Consider the following 22624-nt stretch of genomic DNA (forward strand, 5'->3'; position numbering starts at 1 on the left):
CACCCTGACCCCAGCCCATCCCTCCCCTTCCAAGAGTAACTTATTAATTAACCAAGATCACATTTTCTGATGCATTCTGATCAAACATTCTGATACATACGTGGTTAGGGGGAATTTGTATGTTAAATTTTATGTCTTGCTGATATTGGCAACATATCATGTATGCTACATGGTCCAGCCTTCCATGGAGTGGGTTCTATTGATGACCGAAGGACACTCTTTTTAAAAACACTTTACAGGGGCGCCTGGGTGGCTCAGTCAGTTAAGAGGCCAACTTCGGCTCAGGTCACGATCTCACAGTCCGTGAGTTCAAGCCCCGCGTCAGGCTCTGTGCTGACAGCTCAGAGCCTGGAGCCTGTTTCGGATTCTGTGTCTCCCTCTCTCTGACCCTCCCCCATTCATGCTCTGTCTCTCTCTGTCTCAAAAATAAATAAACATTAAAAAAATAAATTAAAAAAAATTATAAAAACACTTTACAGATTTTTTTCCTAAATCTGTATGATGCATTTTTAGTCTTGCTATTAACATCAATAGTAAGTGTATATTAAGTGTATGCTATGCACTGGATAGATACGAACTATTTTACCACTGTGTAATCATTATACCAACTCTGAATTGGATGCCATTCTATTTCAGCATCATACAGGCAGTCCTGGAGACATAAACAGGTTTAGCAATTCACATAGCTAATAAGTGACAGATTTCATCCCTATTTTTTTTTTTTTTTGCTGTAAAACTCAAGATTTTTAGCTACTAAATTAGTTTCCTTAGATAATACTTTCTGTCTAAATAGAATTCCAGAGTTTTCTAAACATCTGTTTCCTCATCTGATTCTACATTCACTACATAGACTACCCATTTCAACTGTTGTTTATCCATTTTTGTGGTTGCAAATGTCACTTCAGAGGCAGAGCCCAGTTCAGGTAGTTAAAAGTGACATAATTGAGACTAGGTCCTCAATCTTATGATTACTAGCTCTAGGTTATTTTTTAATGTTTATTTATTTATTTTTGAGAGAAAGAGAGACAGAGAGAGAGAGAATGCTAGCGGGGAGGGGCAGAGAGAGAGGGAGGAAGAGAATCCCAAGCAGGCTCCACACTGTCAGCGCAGAACCTGTCTTGGGACCAACCTCACAAACCATGAAATCTTGACCTGAGCCCAAATCAAGAGTCAGATGCTTAACCAACTGAACCACCCAAGCACACTTCTGGGTTATTTTTTATAAGTATAGGCTTAACCAAAGCATACTGAACATTATTTAACTCTTTCTCAGTATTAATATCACAAATGATCAGAATTTTCTCAAAGGCAGAGACTATAATGCATAACATATAATTACTGATTCCTAACATTAAATATGTTCTCTATAATGGTTGCCCAATACATTTTTGGCTTAATGAACTCAGTTTAATGTGATTACTAGTTTCTAAATTAGATTCTGTATTTATATCAACAGATGTTACTGTGGTACATGCGGCTTAATGGGTCTCTATGCTTCTTGATACCTATGCTCTTTGTAAAGTAGATTTTTCTGCCCCTTTCCCTCAGTACTGTCAGACCATGAGCTATATACTTCATTCAGTTGGCCTGGCTGTATTAACTCCACTATTTTGAAAATCTGGTTTTAATGTGCTGAAGTCTGGGAACTACAGTATGTAGGCTGTGGGGAAGGCTTGAGAAATCCTTGAACTAGTGTGCAAGAGTTCAAGTGTAGGCTTTTTTTTGTCTTCATATCTCCACAGGCCTGGAAACACACCACACACACACACACACACACACACTTCAATTTATTTAAAACTGAACAAGAGTCATTTTGTTTAGCTATTTTAGCATTAAAACTGTTGTTTCCTATTTGTATTTATTCATTTTATTAGCAAGTGTTGAGTGTTGAGAACTGGCCAGAACTAAATATCTTTCCACAATAATTAGACTATCTTTAGAAATTATCAGCAGCCGCCAAGAAGCAGTAGGAAGAGAGGGCTAGTGTTCACTGTCACAACATGCTACTGCTTAGAAAATTATGTCTCAAGCCAAATACTCTTACACACAAACTTGTATATCAGCAAGCAAGATTTTCCTTTCATGTGCCTGACAAGATTTTACGCTTAAGTTCACTTTAGACAAACTGAACAGTATTTTAGAGAGAGCTTGGTTAATGTTCTATTTAGTTTCAGGCAACAAGAAACTGAGTCATTAGATTGAACCCATGCTCTAGTGGAATCAACTTTTGGGGACTATTCCAAATGACAAAGGACTCCCTGGGTTCTTACACTTTGTTCATATAATCTACCTATCTTCAATTATTACTTGTTTATAGCATTTATTAATGTAATAAGCAAATCTTCTGGAGTTATAGATAAAGATAACTGAAACATTGATTGGCCCCAATGAAATGCTTGCTGTAGAATAAAACTAACACAGACATAGACACACACACACACACACACACACACACGCACACACACACACCTATACGTTACTCCTCTCTCTTCTGATTCAAGTTTGGAAGACATTGAGACAAAAAAACATGAAGTATGTAAATGAAAACTAAAGCACACTTTTTACTGTAAATATAGTTGATCAAAGTACAAAACAAAATTGGATCACTGTACTTCCTTCCTTCCATTAAATTTACCCTCTCAGCCACAGGAAATGCAAAGGCAAGCCCAAACTGTAAATAATAGTAACACTATAGTAACAAAGCAGACAAGTGACCTGCCTTCATGAAGCATACATTCTAGTAAGAAAGAGAAACATTAACAAAATATATAAGTGGGTTATATAGAATGTTAGAAGGTGAGAAATGCTATGTGGAAACGTACATGAAGAAAAATGGAGAGGGATATATGGGGGATGACAATTTGATCAGTGACGATTTTGCTAAGGTGGCATTAGCAAAGAACTGAAGAAGGTGAAAAGATGAACCATATAGATGGGGGAGGAGTGCTTCAGGTACATGTGGATAGGTCCTGAAATTCAGGCCCACCTGGTGTGTTTGAGGAACAGTAAAGGTACTAATGGGAACAGAATGAAGCAAGAGAGGAGGAAACCCATAGAAATGAAGCCACCCAGTGATGGAGGAGGCATGGAGATAGCTGCTCCCAGTGAAATCAGGTATTAATGGAAGAATTTGAATAGAGCAGTGACACGAATAAACTTAAAATTGAAAAGGATCATATGGATTCTGTAATGAAAATGGCCTGCAGTGAGGCATGAGAAATTGTGCAAATTAGTTAGGGTGCTATTTCCGTCTAGTCCAGACTAGACCTGTTGTGACATTTCTGGAAATGGTGATAGGTGTTTTTTGTCTCATTATATTTTGTTGGGTATAAACATCAGAAGATTTGTTAGTGATTAGGTGTGGGAGAGAAGAATGACTACTAAGATACAGCCCGAGCAACAGGCAAGAGCAAATTTTCATTAGCCAGAATGAAAAGAGGAACAATTCCATATTGGGCATATTAAATGTGAAATGTCTTTTGACATCTAATTAAAGCTATTGAGTCGGCAGTTGGGTATGGGTTTAGGGAAGAAGTCTGGATTAGAAGTATACATTTGGGGTCTTGAGCATTTAAGTACTACTTAGAACTTGGAGGTTGGATAGGTTATTAAGGGAGTCAATGTGGAAGACATCCAAAGACTGATTTGGAAACGCTGAGGCGGTGACGAGTACCAGGAATGGGGACCCAGAGGAGCCCATGTCCTGAAGCTGACTTTGGGGGAAAAAAAGCATATCAAGGACAAGGGAGAGATCAGTTCTGTCTAACGCTGCTCAGAAGTCCAGTTGAAAACAAGCAAACAAAACAACAGAAACAAAGACCGTGAACCAATCAGTGGTTTTACTATTGTGGAATTTACTGGAGGTGTTGAAAAGAGCAGTTTCAGTGCAGAGGTTGCTGGAGGGTTGGAAACATGATGGAGATGGTCTCAAGAGTGAATGAGAAGACAACAATTGAGAAAAAGTAGAATGCAAAACTCTGTCCCCAAGTTTTTCCCTAAATACGGGTTCCAGATGGCACGTTATCACTAGTAGGAAGAAAGACAAGAGTGGATAGGTATGGCAAGGTATGTCTAAGAAATCTGGGAAATTGTAGATGGTTCCTTCAATGTACCCAGTGAGACAGTGATCAGGGCCATCAGCTGAGAATAAAGATGCGGTGGGATGGCTGGAGACCTGAGGAGAAAGTCTCAGGCATGTAGGAAAGTGAGTAAAGTAGGGAAATATACTTTAATAGCTGGACAGAATTGCAGGTCTTAAGGCGTGCTCAGGTATCACAGAGGCATTCTACGTTAGCTGCACATCCGACTTTCAGATGCGTCATGTTTGCGTAGTATTTTCCTATTACTTACATTTTTCTAGAAAATAAAATCAATTGGCTTTTTTTTTACACAAATGAACTTCTTTCAAAAAGGAGGTTTTACGAGGATCACAAATGACAAAACAAGACTTCTTGACATTAAAAAGTCTTCATTGTTCATCGAAGTAGATTCCTAAACATTAACATTTCGTTAAAGGGCCAGCAGTTTAAAGCCAGGAGGGCACACATACACATTTTTGGAAACGCCGCTGCCCTGAATTGAAAACCTCAGTTCTCGCTCTCAGTTTAATAACATAAATCAGAACTCGTTTGCCTAAGTGAGAAAAGAAAAGATCATCTAAATCCGTTGATTTTTATCTATCTTAGAATCCCTCAGGGCAGGTGGTTTGTCTTAATGTCCTGTGAAATGTGCAGAATCATTCTGTGCACATAAAGTGCACTCTACCAGATGGTACTTGATGGCTGTATTCCTCTTTAACATGAACGAATATTAGTTTAGAGAAGATTTGTTTTCTTTCTCAAAATTCCTTTTTTTCCAATGCCTAAGCACAGCGCTTATTGAGACAAATACTTTTGTGCCCCTGTTGGTGCTTCTGAAAAATGGGGGAACTGAATTACATGCAGTGAGCTGTCTGGGTGAGCAGTTAGAAACAGCAGTGGCCTTGGTCTTTAAAGATATTCTTTGTCCTGCGAGCACAAATTAAAGGAAAATTAGCTTTGTCGTACTTCACCATGTTGTCAAACATCTATCAGAAAACCAGTGACTGAATTCCATGATGTGCTAGCTATCCAAAGTGCGCATCGCTCAATCACGTAACCAAGGATATTTAACCTCGGGTTGTTTACCTGAGGCCACGCGAAACATTAGCTGGTTTTCCATTTGCTCGCCATTCCTCAAATTCATGAGGCACGTCCCCATGTCACTGCCTTTTCCTTGGCCGTGCCCTCTGCCGGAATTCCCTTCCCCACATGACTTGCTGTCTCCCCTTTCACAAGCGTCTGCCAACTTTTCACATTTTCCTGATGACCCGTACATGATGGCAAGCCTGCCTCCTCCCCTCCCTGTATGTCCTTCCCAAAATATGTTATATTACAGCTGCACTTACACAGATCTGAAAGCTGTATATTTTCATTAATTATTCTGCTTGGTCTCTGGCGCCCCCCCCCCCCTTACAGTACAAGTTGCACGAAGGAAGAATCCTTGTCTGTGTGGCTCCCAGAATTTTGTCTCATTGGAGCCTCAGTGCTTATTCACACAGCACAGACGGTTAATGAATATTTGGTGCATCAATGAGTGAATACTGTATGCGTTATTCTTGTTAGCTTCCTCTTATAGTCAGGCGTCCTGTCTGAGCGGAGGTGGCTCCAGGGCTGTGAATGAGGGGGGTGGTTCCGGAACCTTCCCAGTTCGTGCTAGGATAACCCCTCAGGGAGATGACTACTCCCCCCCCCCCCCAGACCTTGTGTGAGAGGCTCACATTGGACTCGGCTCATCAAAAATAAAGTCAGAAAATGTATGTGTACAAAGGATGAGAAATTCCCTTCTGTTCTCTCTGTCTAGTGTCTTAAGTGACACTAACCTCTCCCTTAAAAAAAAAAATTAAGTTTATTTATTTATTTTGAGAGAAAGAGAGAGCAGGAAAGGGAAAGAGACGGAGAGAGAGGGAGGGAGGGAGGGAATCCCAAGCAGGGTCCACACTGTCAGTGCAGAGCCAGGTGTGAGGCTCGAGCCCATGAACCATGAGATCATGACCTGAGCCAAAATCAGGAGTTAGAGGTTTACCCGACTGAGCCACCCAGGAGCCCCATGCCCTTTCTATTTTTCAGATGAAATGTTAACTATTAATTTCCATGTTAAAAAAAAAAAAAAAAACAGATGTATCTTCCAATGAAGTAAGTTACAGGGAACTCTAATTGGAGTGGTAGCAAAGCCCTTGGTCTTTCTCGTTCACCTACATGGTTACTGTGAGGTTTGAATGAGATGATGCATGCAAAGATCGTTCCCAGCACAAAGTAAGAAGTCAATCAATGTTAACTTAGGGATTCGCTGTTCAAAACCATATTTGAATTTCTGCCCATCATTCAGAGACAGCTGGCTAGACTCACATATAAAAAAAAAAAAAGGACTATGTATAAAATGTTTTCAGAAAGGTATTTTAGGTCATAAATATGCATGTGGTCAAGTCTTATTACAACAAGGATCATTGCTTTTTCTGACTTTTCCATGTTTACCTTTTATGTCTTATTTCTTCCTTTAAAGCATGTCTTTCCCTAAATACTGACAGAAGGAGATACAGAGTATTTACACAAGGGCCGACACTTGTAGTGGTTAGATTTCAGAGCTCTCGTCCAGATAACACCCTTCCCCCTTGCTTCCTTGACTGAGAAATTATAAATCCTCCCTAATTACTACACCGCTGGCCACGGGTCCTAAAACAACCACAGAGGATTGGCTAAAAGAATAAAAGAAACAAAACAATCGGATAAGGATTTCCTTCCAAATCCTGGGTCTTCAAGCTTTCTAGTGTGGGCACAACCTCATATAGGAATGAGGTAGTTGGGGGCACCTGGGTGGCTCAGCCGGTTAAGCTTCTGACTCTTGGTTTCAGCTCAGGTCATGAATGGTCTCATGGTTTGTGAGATCAAGTCCTGCATCCATGGAGCCTGCGTGGGATTCTCTCTCTCCCTCTCTGTGCCCCTCCCCTGCTCGTGCTCTCTCCCTCTCTCAAAATAAATAAAGAAACTTAAAAAAAAAATGAAGTAGAAAAAAAGAATGAAGTAGGTGAGGTGCCTGGGTAGTTCAGTCGGTTGGGCATCCGACTCTTTATCTCAGCCCAGGTCTTGATCTGAGTTCAGGCCTTGTATTGCGCTCCATGCAAGGCATGGAACTTACTTAAAAATAAACCAACCAACAAACAAATCTTTTTAAAAAGTATGAGATAGGCAAAGTACTGGCTGTCACATTTCTTAAAGTCTGAGGTATTTAAAGGGCCAAACAAAACTGGAAGAAATATTTCAAGGTACCTCGGGAATAGAAAGTAATTAATGTGGATGAAAAAATGGGAAGTTCTTTAGGAATTTCTCTTTGTTATTATTTTAGTACATAACAATATAATGACTTACATAAATAAAATGATGCAACATTCACCATGCTCTCATCCCACAGCAATAATGTTAAGTGTTAGAGTAGACCCGATACATTAGAAGAAAGGCTACCATTAATCTGAACTTAACTGAAATTTCCCACACAAATCTATCTTGTTTCAGAATCCATTACTTCTGGCTCATTGAAAATACAAACAATAAATTGTCTCTCAGAAAACAACAACCATATGCCAATGAACAAATAAAAAGAAATTGATTATATCTATAACTATATGACAGGTAAAAATGACTGATTGAGGGGCGCCTGGGTGGCTCAGTCGGTTGAGAGTCCGACTTTGACTCAGGTCATGATCTCCCAGTTCACGGGTTCGAGCCCTACGTAGGGCTCTGTACTGACAGCTCAGAGCCTGGGACCTGCTTGTGTGTCTCCCTCTCTCTGTGCCTCTCCCCTAATTGCACTCTGTCTCTCTCTGTTTCTTAAAATGAATGAACATTAAATGTTTTTTTTTTTAAATGACTGATTGAAAGAGAAAAACAACAGAAAAAGTTCAGTGTGCACTTTTTAGTGATAAAATGCAGTCTCTTAATGATGTAGGCAGCCCAGGTCCGAGGACGCTGAGTGGGTCTCACAGGACCAGCCAGCCAGGAGGGTCCCTGAGGTGCATAGGACAGAAGTGAAACATGAGCCAGCAGGAGGTGAGGGCACACTTTATTGAAGGTCCAGAGAGACCACGTACGGATAGAATGTCGGGGAGACTCGGAAAGGAAAGGAGAGAGAGTCTCCTCTTTGTTCAGAATCTGGGGTTTTTACTGAGGATCGTGGTCTGATGTACACTTCCCCTAATCAGTCAGACCAAGAAAAAACGTCCAGGTGTCCTCCATAGCTGACTTATTCCCTGAAGCCAAGAGTCTCAGCGTTGAGGTGTCTAACATGGGGGTTCTGAAATTTCCCTAGCATGGCCTCAATCGGCCATTCTTGTCCAGTCACTCCTCAGATGTTTCTGTTATACTGGAAGACTCCAAAGAAATCATTAACTCCTTGTGCCTTGCAAGGATATAGTATAAGACGTGAATAAGGTGAGGGTCGGTCTTAGTCAGAAAGGAAGCTGGAAAATGAGTAACAAGCAGATTTTTATAGACTCCTTTGGTGTCCCTGTCTCACCAATATAGCATAATTCTGTGTTTCTTCAAAAGTTGACTGTGTCATTATTTGTAGTTCTGTTTTATCTTTTTTGGCTAATACTCGCCTGGCAAAGAACAAGAAACGATGAAAGTATCAAGCATCTGCGATCAATTCCATTGAGCCTGTTTAAAAACAGTATTTTTTTTTCTTGCTCTCTACTCTCAGATTTCTATTATAATTAATTTTAGATTTTAAATTAAAAGTTTAGATTTAGACATATATGGAATGTTTCAAAGATATTACCCTAGGTAGTTTATTATTTCATTGTATTTTACTATTTTATTCCATTGTGTTTTATTGTGTATCTGTAACAATGTAACAGTGTTACTCAAAAGAAATAAAACGTATGTCTGCAAAAAGTGATCACTTTGCTTAATTAAAATTTGACTGCAGGGAGGGTACAAGGGAAGCATCAGGGCCACCAGGAAGATGGTCATTACTGGGATCCATGAAGAAGATAGCAGTGGGGAAGGGGATCAGATACAGATTTACACTGCAGACAGTTTGGGGATGGACCCAGTGGGGTTTGCTGATGGGGTGCACTGGAGAGTAGGAATGAGCAATTAAAGTCAAGATATGAGGCCTGAGCAAAAAGGGGGTGGGGGTTGCAGTCGCCATGATCACTGAGATAACTAAGACTGAGAACAGTAGGCTGTTGTTTTCTTGAGGGCAGAGGAGGGAGAGAGAGAGAGCAGGATTTGGGGGTTTGAACATTTTAAATTGGGGATGGTTGTCACTCATCCAAGTGGGTGTTCAGGTGGGCAGGGGATATGCCTGAAATGCTGAGGAAGGGCTGGGGTTAGGGATATATGCTCAAAGTCCAAAGCTATAGGTTTTGTCTTCTCTGAATTGAGTGAAGGTGGGGAAAAAGAAAAAAAAAAAAAAGAGTAATATTTTTTGGAAACTTTCAACGCACCAGATGTTAGTCTGTGTGCCCAGACATAAATCATTTCAGTTAAACCTCCCAATAGTGATTAACTTTTGTATTGTTCTAGTTCTCATTTACAAATGAAGAAATTGAAAAATAATCACATATCTAGTCAGTGGAGCCAGTTTTGAATTCGGGCTTTTGGCTTCAGGTTCGAGATTCTTAACCACAAAGCTCCCTGACTCGATATATTCTCAGCAGAAAAAGGAATTTCTCAGCACTGCAAACATTTATGCAGAGTGTAGCGATACACTCAGGTAAAATTAAATACACAAACCTTAGGAAAGTCATTACTATATTTCCACGCCAGGTAAGATTACTTATGTGTGAAGAAAATACTATTCTTACTCTTACTACTTTCACATGAGATAAAATGACACAATGCTGAGGTCAGATATGAAATTCTGTATTTTACCTCCTGCCATCAGCTCATTTTTTATTCTTTAAGAGTCTCATGGATATCCTGTAATGTTGGTTTCAAGCTTCTATATTGTACTGTACTGACTAGGAGGGTATCAATCACTTGATAATTTAGTCGTGTTTTCTCTCTGAAGGCAACTGATCGAGAGGGAGACCCAATAACATATGCCATTGAGAATGGAGATCCCCAGCGAGTTTTTAATCTTTCAGAAACGTAAGTTAAAAATTATTTCAAAATTTATTTTAAAAAAAAAAAGCATTAAACAATGCATTGGTACCAAAGGAACAGACTTCTAATCAGAGACTTTCAGCTGTTTGTAGTTTTATTTTACTTTTTGTTCCCCATGAATGTTAATGAGGTCTGGGGGCGGGGGATAATTCTGAATTCAGAAATATTACCCAGGAGACTATTTATTTTAAACATTTTTACTAGGTAAAATCCACTGAGGTGGAAACATTTTATTTGTAGGCTGGGATTAATTAGATCCCTTTAAAGTTGTCAGTTACTCATAATAACAAGGGCATTTCTACAAAGAGTAACGTGGTGCTAAATTGTTCATTCAAAGAGAATTGTGTAAGACAAAGCATAAATTCCAAGTTAAAGTACCACCAAAATCCATCCTTCAGTTTTTGAGTAAAGTACATATAGTCTTAAACAGCTCACACAAAATATTGAGTGTCCCTGCCATGCCTCCTGGGGTTTTATCAGTGTGACTGTACCCAGCTCTCTGAGCACAGCAGAGACATGTTAGTCATCACCAGGAGAAAGTCAGGAGGAACACTGAACCCTTGAGAGATCACTGGCTTCCTTCTGCAAGATCACAGTAGGCTTGCTTCTGTCCCACATGGCTGGTCGTTAAAGAGTCATGCTCGCTACCTCTCTGGTTCTTTCTGTGTGGCCCTGAGTTGCTTTACTTTAAAAGTATGGAAGCCTAAAGTTGGCCCATGGTTATAAAGTGAACATTTTGACAAATGACCCAGGCATTGCTTCAGTCTCACAAACATCCTGTGCATAAGGCCAACTCAAGGGAGCCATGTGTGGTCACTGGTCTTGGGAAAAGCACCTACAATGTCAAGTCGACTAGGATGTTCCAACTGTGAGTTAGTACACAGTTAGAAACGGTATTGCTCAGACTTTTAGATTTCACACATGAGTAAACTTCCATTTAAAAAATGGAAAGACTTAACTATTTTGAATTTTCTCCAATAGGTATGTACAGATCTCAAGTAGCTAAAGTTTACAATCATCCTGAAATGAATAAAACTTTTTCAAGGGATATTTTTCACTGTAATCAAGACTGTGTGGTACTTGTATTAAAATATAGGTACAGATCACTAGAATAAAGTTAAGGGTCTAGAAGTAACCCCTAACATTTATGGCCAATCGGTTCCCTCCACCCCCAAAAAAAGTCCAAAACAATCCCGTCAGGAAAGAATAATCTTTTCAATAAATGAAGTTTGGGGCAACATACAAAAGAATGAAGTTTTGTCTTTATCTTCTTGCCATTTGCAAAGATTAGTTCAACTGGATCATAGACCTGAATATTAGAGGTAAAAAAATTTATATAACTGTTAGAAGAAAATACAGTAAATCTGTAGGCAATGTTTTTTTTAGATATGACACTAAAGTACAAGTGATTAAATGACAAGATGGATAAGTTGGACTTCATCAAAATTTGGAAAATACGTGATTTAGAGGACACGATCAAGAAAGTGAAGACCACACTCAGCCTGAGAGAAAATATTTTCTTTAAATGTTTATTCATTTTTGAGAGAGAGAGAGAGAGAAGGCAGGGGAGGTCAGAGAGAGAGGGGGACAGAGGATCCAAAGAAGGCTCTGAGCTGTCAGCACAGAGCCTGATGTGGGGCTTGAACCCATGAACTGTGAAATCGACCTGAGTGGAAGTCAGATGCTTAACTGACTGAGCCACCCACGTTCCCCTTAAATAAAGCAGATAATAAAGGACATACGTATAGAGAGAGTATATAAAGAACCATTACAACTCAAAAGTAGACAAAGAAATAACCCAAATAAAAATGGACAGGAATTTGAATAGACATTTCTCCAAAGAAGCTACATAAACGGCCAGTAAGCACATGGAAATTCAGTCACGATCAACTGTCATTAGGGAAATGCAGGTGAAAATCACAAGGCACTGCTTCTCACTTCCTTTGAGTGTCTATACTGACAAAGAAAGGAGATGGTAAGTGTGGCTGAGGACTTGGAGATTTGAGTCCTCATATATTCCTGGAGGGGCAGTAAAATAAGTATACTTTGGAAAACAATGTATCGTCTTCTTTTTAAAAAAAATTTTTTTTACGTTTATTGATTTTTGAGACAGAGAGAGACAGAGCATGAACGGGGGAGGGTCAGAGAGAGGGAGACACAGAATCCGAAACAGGCTCCAGGCTCCGAGCCGTCAGCACAGGGCCCGACGCGGGGCTTGAACTCACGGACCATGAGATCATGACCCGAGCCGAAGTCGGACGCTCAACCGACTGAGCCACCCAGGCGCCCCACAATGTGTCGTCTTCTAATGTTACACATAGAGTCACCATACAACCCAATAATTCTACCTGTATCTGCTCAAGAAATGAAAACATACATCCACATAAAAAATTGCACAAATATATACACAACAGAATTATTTACAAGAGCAGAACGTGGAAGCAACGCAAGTGTCCACGTACGGATGAATGGATGAACAAAATGTACATCCATACACTGGAATCCTTTGTCAATAAAGGAGAACGTAGTGCTGACACCCACTACAACATGGAGGAGCCTTGAAAACATTATACTGAGTGGAAAAAGTTGTTCACAAAGGACCACACATAGTATAATTCCACTCTTACGAAATGTCCAGAATAGGCCAATCTCTAGGGACAAAAACAGTGCACTAGTGGTTGCCTAGGGCTGGGGGTGGGAGAGAATAGGCAGTCCCTGACCGTGGACCATGCTAACAGTGAAGAACACATTCTGAAGTTGATTGTCCTGGTGGTCAGACGACTCTGCAAATAGACTAAAATTCATGGAATTGTACCCTGAAATGGTACGAATTTGATCACATGTGAATTACATATTAATAAAACAAAAATTCAGGGAATCGTACCCTGTGAATGGGTGAATTTGACTACCTGTGAATTACACGTTCCTAATGCTGTTTTTTAAAAAGACAAGAATGAACCTTTCACCTGCCCTCATGAGCAGGAAGCCCAGGCCTTACTGTCTGTTAAGGATTTCCATCCCTGTCTTTACCTGCTTCTCCCTTGAGGCTGAAGGATTTCCAGCTGCTAGCTGTGACATCTGATGAGTCATCAACTTTGCCAAAGCAATTCTCCACCCAAGCTGCTCCCATAGCAAGGGTTTCTCTGCTTCTTCTCTCATCTCAGCTTTTGTGTGACCTAACTAGGTCACAGAGGTTCTTCAAGGTGTGAAAGATGTCAGGGCAGCCTCCTCCTTGTCTAAATTGACCACAGTTCTTGATACTTGGCCCCCATCTCAACTCAGACAGCCATCTTCTTAAATGCAAGATGCTTCTGGGACAGCCCGTGTCCAGAACATCCCTGTGATGACGGCACAGTCTCCTTTGATGATCATTCTTGATTCAGAGTCCACTACGCCGGGTCCGTTGCTTTCTACCTATGGTCATTTTATTTCAGCCACCTCAGAGCTGTTGCTGTCATTATATTTGCAGGCTGTCCTTGACCATTACCAATATATTTCAATATTCAGTGAATATATTAATTGAATATATTTGTTACCAATATATTCCCCATTTGAAATGTGGGAAAATTGAAATGTTAATCCCTTCCCTCTCTGAAATTTCTGGGCTAATTGTGAAAATGAGTGCCACTGGTTCTATGTAAGTTTTAAGGATTCAGATACTTCAGGTACTCTTTTAGAAAGTAATAGAAAATTGGGGCGCCTGGGTGGCGCAGTCGGTTAAGCGTCCGACTTCAGCCAGGTCACGATCTCGCGGTCCGCGAGTTCGAGCCCCACGTCAGGCTCTGCGCTGATGGCTCGGAGCCTGGAGCCTGTTTCGGATTCTGTGTCTCCCTCTCTCTCTGCCCCTCCCCCATTCAAGCTCTGTCTCTCTCTGTCCCAAAAATAAATAAACGTTGAAAAAAAAATTAAAAAAAAAAAAGAAAGTAATAGAAAATAGGGGCGCCTGGGTAGCTCCGTCGGTTAAGCATCCGACTCTTGGTTTCAGCTCAGCTCATAATCTCACAGCTCTTGAGTTCGAGCCCCACTACTGGTGCAGAACCTGCTTGAGGTTCTTTCTCCTTCTCTCCCTCTCTCTCTCCTCCTCCCCTCCTTCTTTCTCTCAAAATAAGTAAAATAAACCTAAAAAAAACTAATAGGAAAGAAATAATGGTCTACCTTAGGAGACACTATAAGTTATACAATTAATGTTTCCAGTTACATTTTCCTTCTTCAAACAAAAAAAAGGATATATTCATGTTTCCTTTAAATATTATATTATTTTGTGCTATGATACAAATTTTAGCAATAATCATTATTACAATCCCATTAACTTACTTTTTTCTATTGAAATAAAAATATGCCAAAGGGTTTTGTAAATCTTTAAAAACATCAGTAGTGATAAATATTCACTTCAATGCTAATATAGATCTACAAAATGTTGCACTGTTATATACATATTAATGTATTGGATTAGTCATTTAGCCATGAAAGGAACACACTCTTTAAAGGAAAGAACTTGTTCTTCAAAATCACAGCCATCTTTCATGAAAGTCATTCCATGCCATGTATTAAATGACCAGATCTGTGTGGTTCTGTAACGTACTGAATTATTTTATCAACTTCTCGTGGTGTCTTGTCGCTAGTTGCACATGATGCAGCAAATATTTATTCACCAAACATTGACAGAGAAGTAAACATTTAAACAAAATATATTTAAAAACTTCCTTTATAGTACGATGGCCAAATATCTAAGTTATTATTGCAGGGCGGTGAGGAATTCCTATAGACAGAATTGTAAAGAGAGTATGAGTTTAATGCAAAAGTTAAAAAGCTAAACAGAAGAACCTCAAAGAGTTCTATCTGCCCGTGGTTAGAATTTTATTTGAAAATTCTTTTACCTTCACTGCCATTGTGCTCATTTTCTACATGACTACATTCATTTTGATACCAAGTTTAAGGCTTGATTATACTTTTCACATCAGTGTGAACTTTATGATTTCCCTGAAGATCAAATAACATATAACAAAGTGATGTGCATTCGCTTTTCTGTCAACCCTGCTTTCAAAATACGTATTCAGACGAACTGCTTCTCACGCCTTTCACCCCCCCTTTGCCCCTGCCACCATCCGCTTCCCTCAACCACAGCCCACACCTGCCTCCTCCTGTCGGTCTGCCTTTGTTAACCACTGATCACTATTTAACACGAACACCATGTCCAACTTGCAGCAACCACACACTTGCGGGTACACTCTATCCTCTCTCCATGTTATTTCAGGTACACTCTGTCCTCTCTAGATGTCATCGTGAAGCCTGAAACATGATGCCCGCAGGCAACATGATAAATCTCTGAATGACACAGATACTTGTGAGTGTAAACAATATTAAATCACAGCCAGTAGAATGTATTGAAAATGCTTAAAGGAAGCATACAATAGGAGCATGGAATCTGTGAGATCATTTTTCTCAGCCCATGATGCGGCTACTCTACAGTGTTTCCTAATCAACAGGGCAGTTGGAGAAATGGTAACTTGGAGAATGCTAGCAGACTGGTTTGTTTGGAAGAAGATACCCTCCACGACATTTTATTTACATCGTGTAAACAACTTTGGAACTCCATCATTATGGTTAGGCAAACCAACTCATGTCTTACAGAGCTTGATTTTGTCCAGCACGACTCATTTCAGAAACATAGCCTTCACGTTTGCTGAGGGGATTCTGTGTGATATAATTAATATAATTGAAGTGAAATTCACATGGCATAAAACGAACCATGTCAAAGGGAACGATTCAGTGGCCTTTAGCAGACTTACCACATTGCACAACTACCCCTTGTATCTTGTTCTGAAATATCTTTATTACTCCAAAAGGAAACCCGACCCATTATGTAAGTGGCTGCCCCCTATCCGTCCCTCCCTTTACCCCTGGCAACCAGCAATTTATGTTCTGTCTCTACGGATTTATCTATTGTCCATATTTCCTATAAATGGAATAATACATGTGAATGTTGTGTCTGGCTTTTTTCGCTTAGCCTAAGGTTTTGTAGTTCAGCCACGTTGAAGCATGGGTCAGGACTTCATTCCTTTCTATACCTGTGTAGTATCTCATGGAGTGTGTGTGCCCTCTTTTCATCCATTCATAATTGGATGGCCATTTGGACAGTTTTTCTAGGTCTTGGCTGTTGTGAGTACTGCCACTATGAGCACATATGTACATGTATTTAAGAATCTGTTTTCAGTTCTCCTGAGTATATTCCTGGAATTGGAATTGCAGGGTCATACTGTAATTTTATGTTTACTTTTTGAGGAACTGCCAGACTGTTTCCCACAGTGACTGGACCATTTTACATCCCCACCAGCAATGTGCTAGCATTCCGACTGATTCCTTTCTATCTTTCTCAACGTGTTATTTTCCCATTTGTTTTGTTAATGGTATGCATCCTAGTGAGTGTGAAATGGGAGTTCATTGTAGTTTTGGTTTAGTTCCCTGCTGATTCATGATGTTGAGTATCCTTCCATGTGCTTTTTGCTCACTTGTGTATCTTTGTTGGAGAAATATCTGTTCAAGATCTCTGCCTAATTTTTTTTTAATGTTTATTCATTTTTGAGCCGGAGACAGAGTGTGAGTGGGGGAGGGGCACAGAGAGGGAGGCACAGACTCCTAAGCAGGTTCCAGGCTCCGAGCTGTCAGCACAGAGCCTGACGCAGGGCTCAAACTCACAAACCGCCAGATCATGACCTGAGCTGAAGTCGGACGCTTAACCGACGGAGTCACCCAGGCGCCCCTCTTTGCCTAATTTTTAATTGAGTTGTTTGTATTTTTGTTGTTGAGTTTTAAGAATCCTTTATCCATTTGCTGAGCCAGATTCTTATCAGATATAGGATTTGCAAATATTTTCTCCCATTTTGTATATTTCTTCCACTCTATTGGTGATGTCCTTTGATGCCAAAAATTCTTAATTTTGGTGAAGTCCAATATACCTGTTTTTTTTTTTTTCTTTTGCTGCTCAGGCTTTTAGTGTCATATTTAAGAATCTATTGTCAAATCCAAGATCATGAAGATTTATCTCCAAGTTTTTGTCCAAGAGTTTCATGGTTTCAGTACTTATATTAGATTGTTCATTCGTTTTGAGTTAACTTCCATCTGTGGTGTAATAAGACAGTCCAAGGTCATTCTTTCACGTGTCGATCTCCACTTGCCCCGGCACCATTTGTTTAAGAGACAAATCTTTCCCTGTTGAATAATCTTCATGCTTGCTGAAAAACAACTGGCTGCAGATGCATGGGTTTATCTCTGGACTCTCGGTGCTACCCCACTCCCCAGTATATGTGGGTGCTTCTCAATGTCCTGGTTTCCCAAGAAACTCTCTGCCCACCTTTTCTTCCAGGCCTCCAGCACTCGATTGTACACCTCAGCTGTAATCTTTTGTCTCAGGTGACTGCAGGGTGCTCCCCGCCTTACAGTGTTTTCTAGAAAAACCCACTGCTTTTCTGCCTCTAGTAAGTTCTGGGTTAGACGAAATAAAGGCAAGAACCATGCATCATTCCTTCAGGCATCCCCCAGACCTACAAACACAATTCTTGGTGGATAAGGGTAGCACTGGGGATGCTGGCTTCCATCTTCAAGACCACTGATGTCACCCCTGTGTGATACATTTTCAGTTATGCAAAATTTATGTAGCACTATTATTGTTTTAAATAAACGGTTCTTACATAATTTTAATATATGAACGTACAAGATTTACTGCATTCCTAGATGCAGCCCAGTGTATCCTGAACTATAGATCCAGCCAGCTGGTAGGAACACTCGCCCTTTCCAATTGTTTCAGGAATTTCAGGAAAGCATGCTTAGGTGTACCCAGCAGCTAGTCCTTCAGCTATAAATACCAAAAGATACTACTTATCCTTTCTTTCCTTCTCCATCTCCCAAATATCCTGCCCAACTGCCTACTGCACTGGGCACAAGGCACACATCGTATTGAGCAAAGAGCTATCTTTGTAACAATTACCAGACCATTAAAAATTAGCTGTTTAATTATAATATGGCTGTAAATGGGAATACTATATAAATTCTAGAGATTTTCTAATTTAATGTACAAGGAACAACATAGATATTAGAACCTGAAACCAAGGGGAAAAACGGAAAGCAATAACTCAGTTTTCTTTTTTCTTTCATTGTCCTATGGCTAGGGCTTTCAGATTTTCTGTTTAAGTTGCTTGTGAGTAAGTCTCAGAAGCAATAATGTCTTACTTTTGTCTTGAAGTCATTTTAGAATGAGATTATCTGAACCATCTGAGGTGTGGGAAGTTCATCCAAAAGCCATTGTTATGAACAACTCTGGGTTGTCAGTTCTTTTGACGAAACATTTAAAAATGTACCACTAGTAAACTTCGTTTTCTATAGTTATACCATATGCTAGAACTTTTTAAAGTCCATTCGATCAACAACAATAAAGTAAAGCAAATAGAGTAACCGTGACTCTGACTTTGATTCATTGGTGTTAACTGTTTTTACCCAACTACCATGTATGATGTGAATTGCTTAAATTCCGCTGTAACAATAAAAGCACTTGTGTCAAAATGTGAAAGCCTTCTATCAATCAGAAACAAATTATGTTTTTATGCTTGAATAAATATTTTAATGCTTTATTATATTAATATAACCTCTCCTCCACAATAGATACTCAGTAGGCCTTTATTAAAATGTCACATATCAGATGTCAGATTGTAAAATGTAAGATAAAAATGTGGGGATTTGTTTTAGAGAGGATTCGAAGTAACCAAACTGTTATAAGACAAATTACATTGGAGAAGAAAGTATTAACTATTTGGACATATTGATTTTAAACAGTGAAAGGGTAAGAAGTAGTATTAAAATATTCTAATTATGAGAATTTGTCCAAAGGCTGTTCATCTCCCATTATATATAATAAATAAAATAAAGAAATATCTAAATTTCAAAAGAATAACAAAATGATACAATTGTTAGTATATCCAACAAAAGTCTGTTTTTTATAAATTATAAAATGGGAGAGTGAATGCTCATAAAATTATGTTTCCTTAAAAAGAATATAAAATATTGCAGTCTGAATCCTCTTTGGAAAATAGTATAATGTATCTAAATCTGATTACTATGGAGAATAAAAATAAATATTACGAAAATAATCGTAATACCCATGAAAGTTTTAACATTTTACTGTATATTTTCTAATTTTCTACAATGAGCCTCCATTGTTCTGAAACTGGGAAAGAAGAAAAAATAAATGTTAATCACTAGGATTTGTCAAAGATAGAATTTAGATATTTGCATTATCAGTATGGGCACATATGTGAGGATGAACAGGAATGCTGTGTATTAGTTCTAAGAAACCATTCCTTGATTCAAAGGATTATGAAACTACTAACGACTAATGCAGTCTCTTACCTTTGAAATAATCATAAACAAGATAGATATCTTTTCTTCTCGCAATGAATTAAGTGTAGTTTTATTTTTCTCTTGGAGGCTGCAGAATCAGCTCAGTTATCTCATTCAGTTTGGGGGTTTTTCATTGTCACTAATAAGCTCATCAGCCTTAAAGGGTTTTTTTAATCATCAACATGAATCCTAGAATCGGGCATCTTAAATATTCAGGCTACGTTTGCTGAAGGGGAAAAACCTGTCAAGAGTAGTTCCCGATGGGAGGAAGACTCCCTGTGACAAAAGATCTTTGTGTGTCTTATCTGTTTGTTTGTTTTCTCTGTCACTAGTACTGGGATTCTAACCTTAGGGAAAGCCCTGGACAGGGAGAGCACCGATCGCTACATTCTGATCGTCACTGCTTCCGATGGCAGGCCGGATGGGGTGAGTACTTGGCCTGGGGACCGAAGGGTTGTAAGCACAGTGCTGGAGAAACTGAGAGACTTGTAGTCTGATACTCCGAAACAACGTGTCACCATCCTGAGTCCAGGAAAAATCTCTTTCTCGAGGAGCAGCTCCTTAAATTGCTTGGAGAAGTGGTCTTTTCTCCAATGCACTCTTTTAGTAGATGAACCTATACTCTGAATCTCTTAGGAACAGAATAGATATTTGTGATTGACATTCTTACCCAACTCGTGGGGAAATTGAAGTCTAACAGCCTAGAATGCAGTCCATGGACAGCATCACCTGCACTGCGCCCCAAAATGTGTCCTGGCTGTTTTACCCTATCGCAGCCTGTTCCCTTTAATGTCAGTTTTTGGTGGGGGTGGGGGGACTGCAGATAAATGTCTTGAAGCACTTAGGAAACCAAGTTGACTGATTCCACAGGTCATTTGTAAGCAGCACTCAGGGTCCTGACTAATCCTTGGTGATGGAAGTGCTTTACATGGCCCATAATTCCAGACAGGATAAATTTTGTTTAGTCCTTCTGAAGTGTTTTAAAATCATTTGACTGTATTCTTTAAACCACCTTGCTTACAACCACTACTGTTCTAATTTTTAAACACTGTAACATTTCAATTGTTGGTAACAGGTCATTAGACTTTTTTCAACATTTCTATGGCACGGAGTAGTTTCCTGTTTAGTCAGATGCTTATAGGCAACTCAGCACGTTATAGGCCAATTCAGTACTGTTCTCTGGAAATAATTTCAAATTCAGGTTGGGAGCATAGGTGAGGCTCACCCAATTACAATAGCAGCATAGCTCCACCTGACTTGAAATTAATTGATTGATCTGTATGGTAGGTTGATTGGGGGCATATGATGCTCTCCTCACACTTATTTGAAGAGGATTGCTCAGAAAATTAATCGATGCATCTGCCAATAATAAGCCATTTGCCATTTCTCAAACATTAGGTGGAACAGTTATATGTAGAAAATAAAATAGAGTAAAACCTTGGTTTGCGTGCATAATTCGTTCTGAAAACATGCTTGTAATCCAAAGCACTCGTCTATCAAAGCAAATTTCAAGGACCATTGGCTCAGTTGTGATTATGTGACATTCAGCATCATGTACCACTCAAGTATTACAAGATGTCGCTCATTTATCAAGTTACAATTTGTTAGAAATGTTTGCCCATCTTGGGGAACGCCCGCAGAACAAGTTATTCACAATCCAAGGTTTTGCTGTATACAGGACAGTCTGAGTAAATAGTGTGGCCAGGACAAAGTACTTAGCTGTGTGAAGAAAAATAAAACTGAGATTAAGTTTTAATCCTTGATTAAGGATTAATCAAGGTGTCCTTGATTAAGAGTGTGCCTGGGTTAGACCTACATGAAGAAGGCAATGGGAGTCTCAAGAAGACAGTAAGTGAAGGCTTTGCTGTATGGTGGAAGACTAATTGGTAACTTGGCTAGGAAATAATGGAGGGAGGATCCTGAGGAATTACTCAGCATGGAGGAAGGGGTGTCATTAGATTGAAGTAAAGTAAACAAGGAGCACCCAGGTCAGCTATTAGAATAGAAAAAAAGAAAACATAATGCACAGCTTTGGGATACATCACGTTACAAATCAGATGTTAATGGCAGTGACATTAGCTAGGAACCTTTTAAAAATAATTCCTTAGACAAGAGAACAGATAGAAAATAAATAGTATATTAAGATATCTGGTATAGTGTCAATCCACTGATTATGGGTTTGTCCACATCAAAAACAGAGAATCAATTATGGGTTAAATATAATGGTTTAATTTCTTCTAGAGCATTTTTCTTTCTTTTTTTTTTTTAATTTTTTTCAATGTTATTTATTTTTGAAGGAAAGGGAGAGAGACAGAGCATGAGCGGGCGAGGGGCAGAGAGAGAGAGAGACACAGAATTCGATGCAGGTTCCAGGCTCTGAGCTGTCAGCACAGCTGACACAAACCGCGAGATCATGTTCTGAGCTGAAGTCGGAAGCTCAACCGACTGGAGCCACCCAGGCATCCGGAGAGCATTTTTTTTTTTTTTTCTGGTTACTTGTGTATTTCAGACCCCTTGGACAGGTCATTTAGCATTTCCAGCTCCCCCACACTTTCATTCTTATGATCATTAAGGTCTCATTCAGCTTTAAAATTATGATCCTTTTAAGTGAAGGTGTTTTATTTTCAAAAGTTTGTATTGAGAGTACCAGTAGAGAAAGGAATCAAAAAAAAAAAAAAAAAAAAAAAAGCTTCTTTAGTTAATTCCATTATTTATATAATGTTAGGGATGGACTTACAAGTGGGTACATATAGTGGGTTCCTGAAGGAGAAAGTGGTTACATAATCACAACTGTCTCACATGTTGATAGCATTCTTCTTATCTGTATGTGTTATCTGTATCTTAGCTTATCTTCTTATCTGTTTAAACTTACTCCTTTGTAGCGTTATGGTAAAACTAACCATTTGACCTTAATGGTTATGGTTTTCAAGAAAGATATTTAATGGGCAGTGACCCGGGTGGATGGACTCTTCTTAAATCAAAATGATTACCAGCAATGTGTGTGAAACGGATTGGGAAGATATAATTTGATTTCATCATAAAAAAGCCAC

At 39.3% G+C, this 22624-nt stretch overlaps 1 protein-coding gene across 8 annotated transcripts in view; it reads left to right on the plus strand.

The window, feature by feature from the left end:
- PCDH15 (protocadherin related 15) overlaps positions 1-22624 on the plus strand; it is a 1549353-nt gene that overhangs the window by 1269018 nt on the left and 257711 nt on the right. For all 8 annotated transcript variants that reach the window (XM_045040943.1, XM_045040941.1, XM_045040940.1 and 5 more), the window contains 2 exons: positions 10090-10169; positions 19907-20000. In XM_045040943.1, coding sequence (XP_044896878.1) covers positions 10090-10169; positions 19907-20000 — 174 coding nt within the window. The remainder of the gene's footprint in view (positions 1-10089; positions 10170-19906; positions 20001-22624) is intronic.

The sequence above is a fragment of the Felis catus genome, chromosome D2 (assembly GCF_018350175.1).
Source record: "Felis catus isolate Fca126 chromosome D2, F.catus_Fca126_mat1.0, whole genome shotgun sequence".
Taxonomy (NCBI): domain Eukaryota; kingdom Metazoa; phylum Chordata; class Mammalia; order Carnivora; family Felidae; genus Felis; species Felis catus.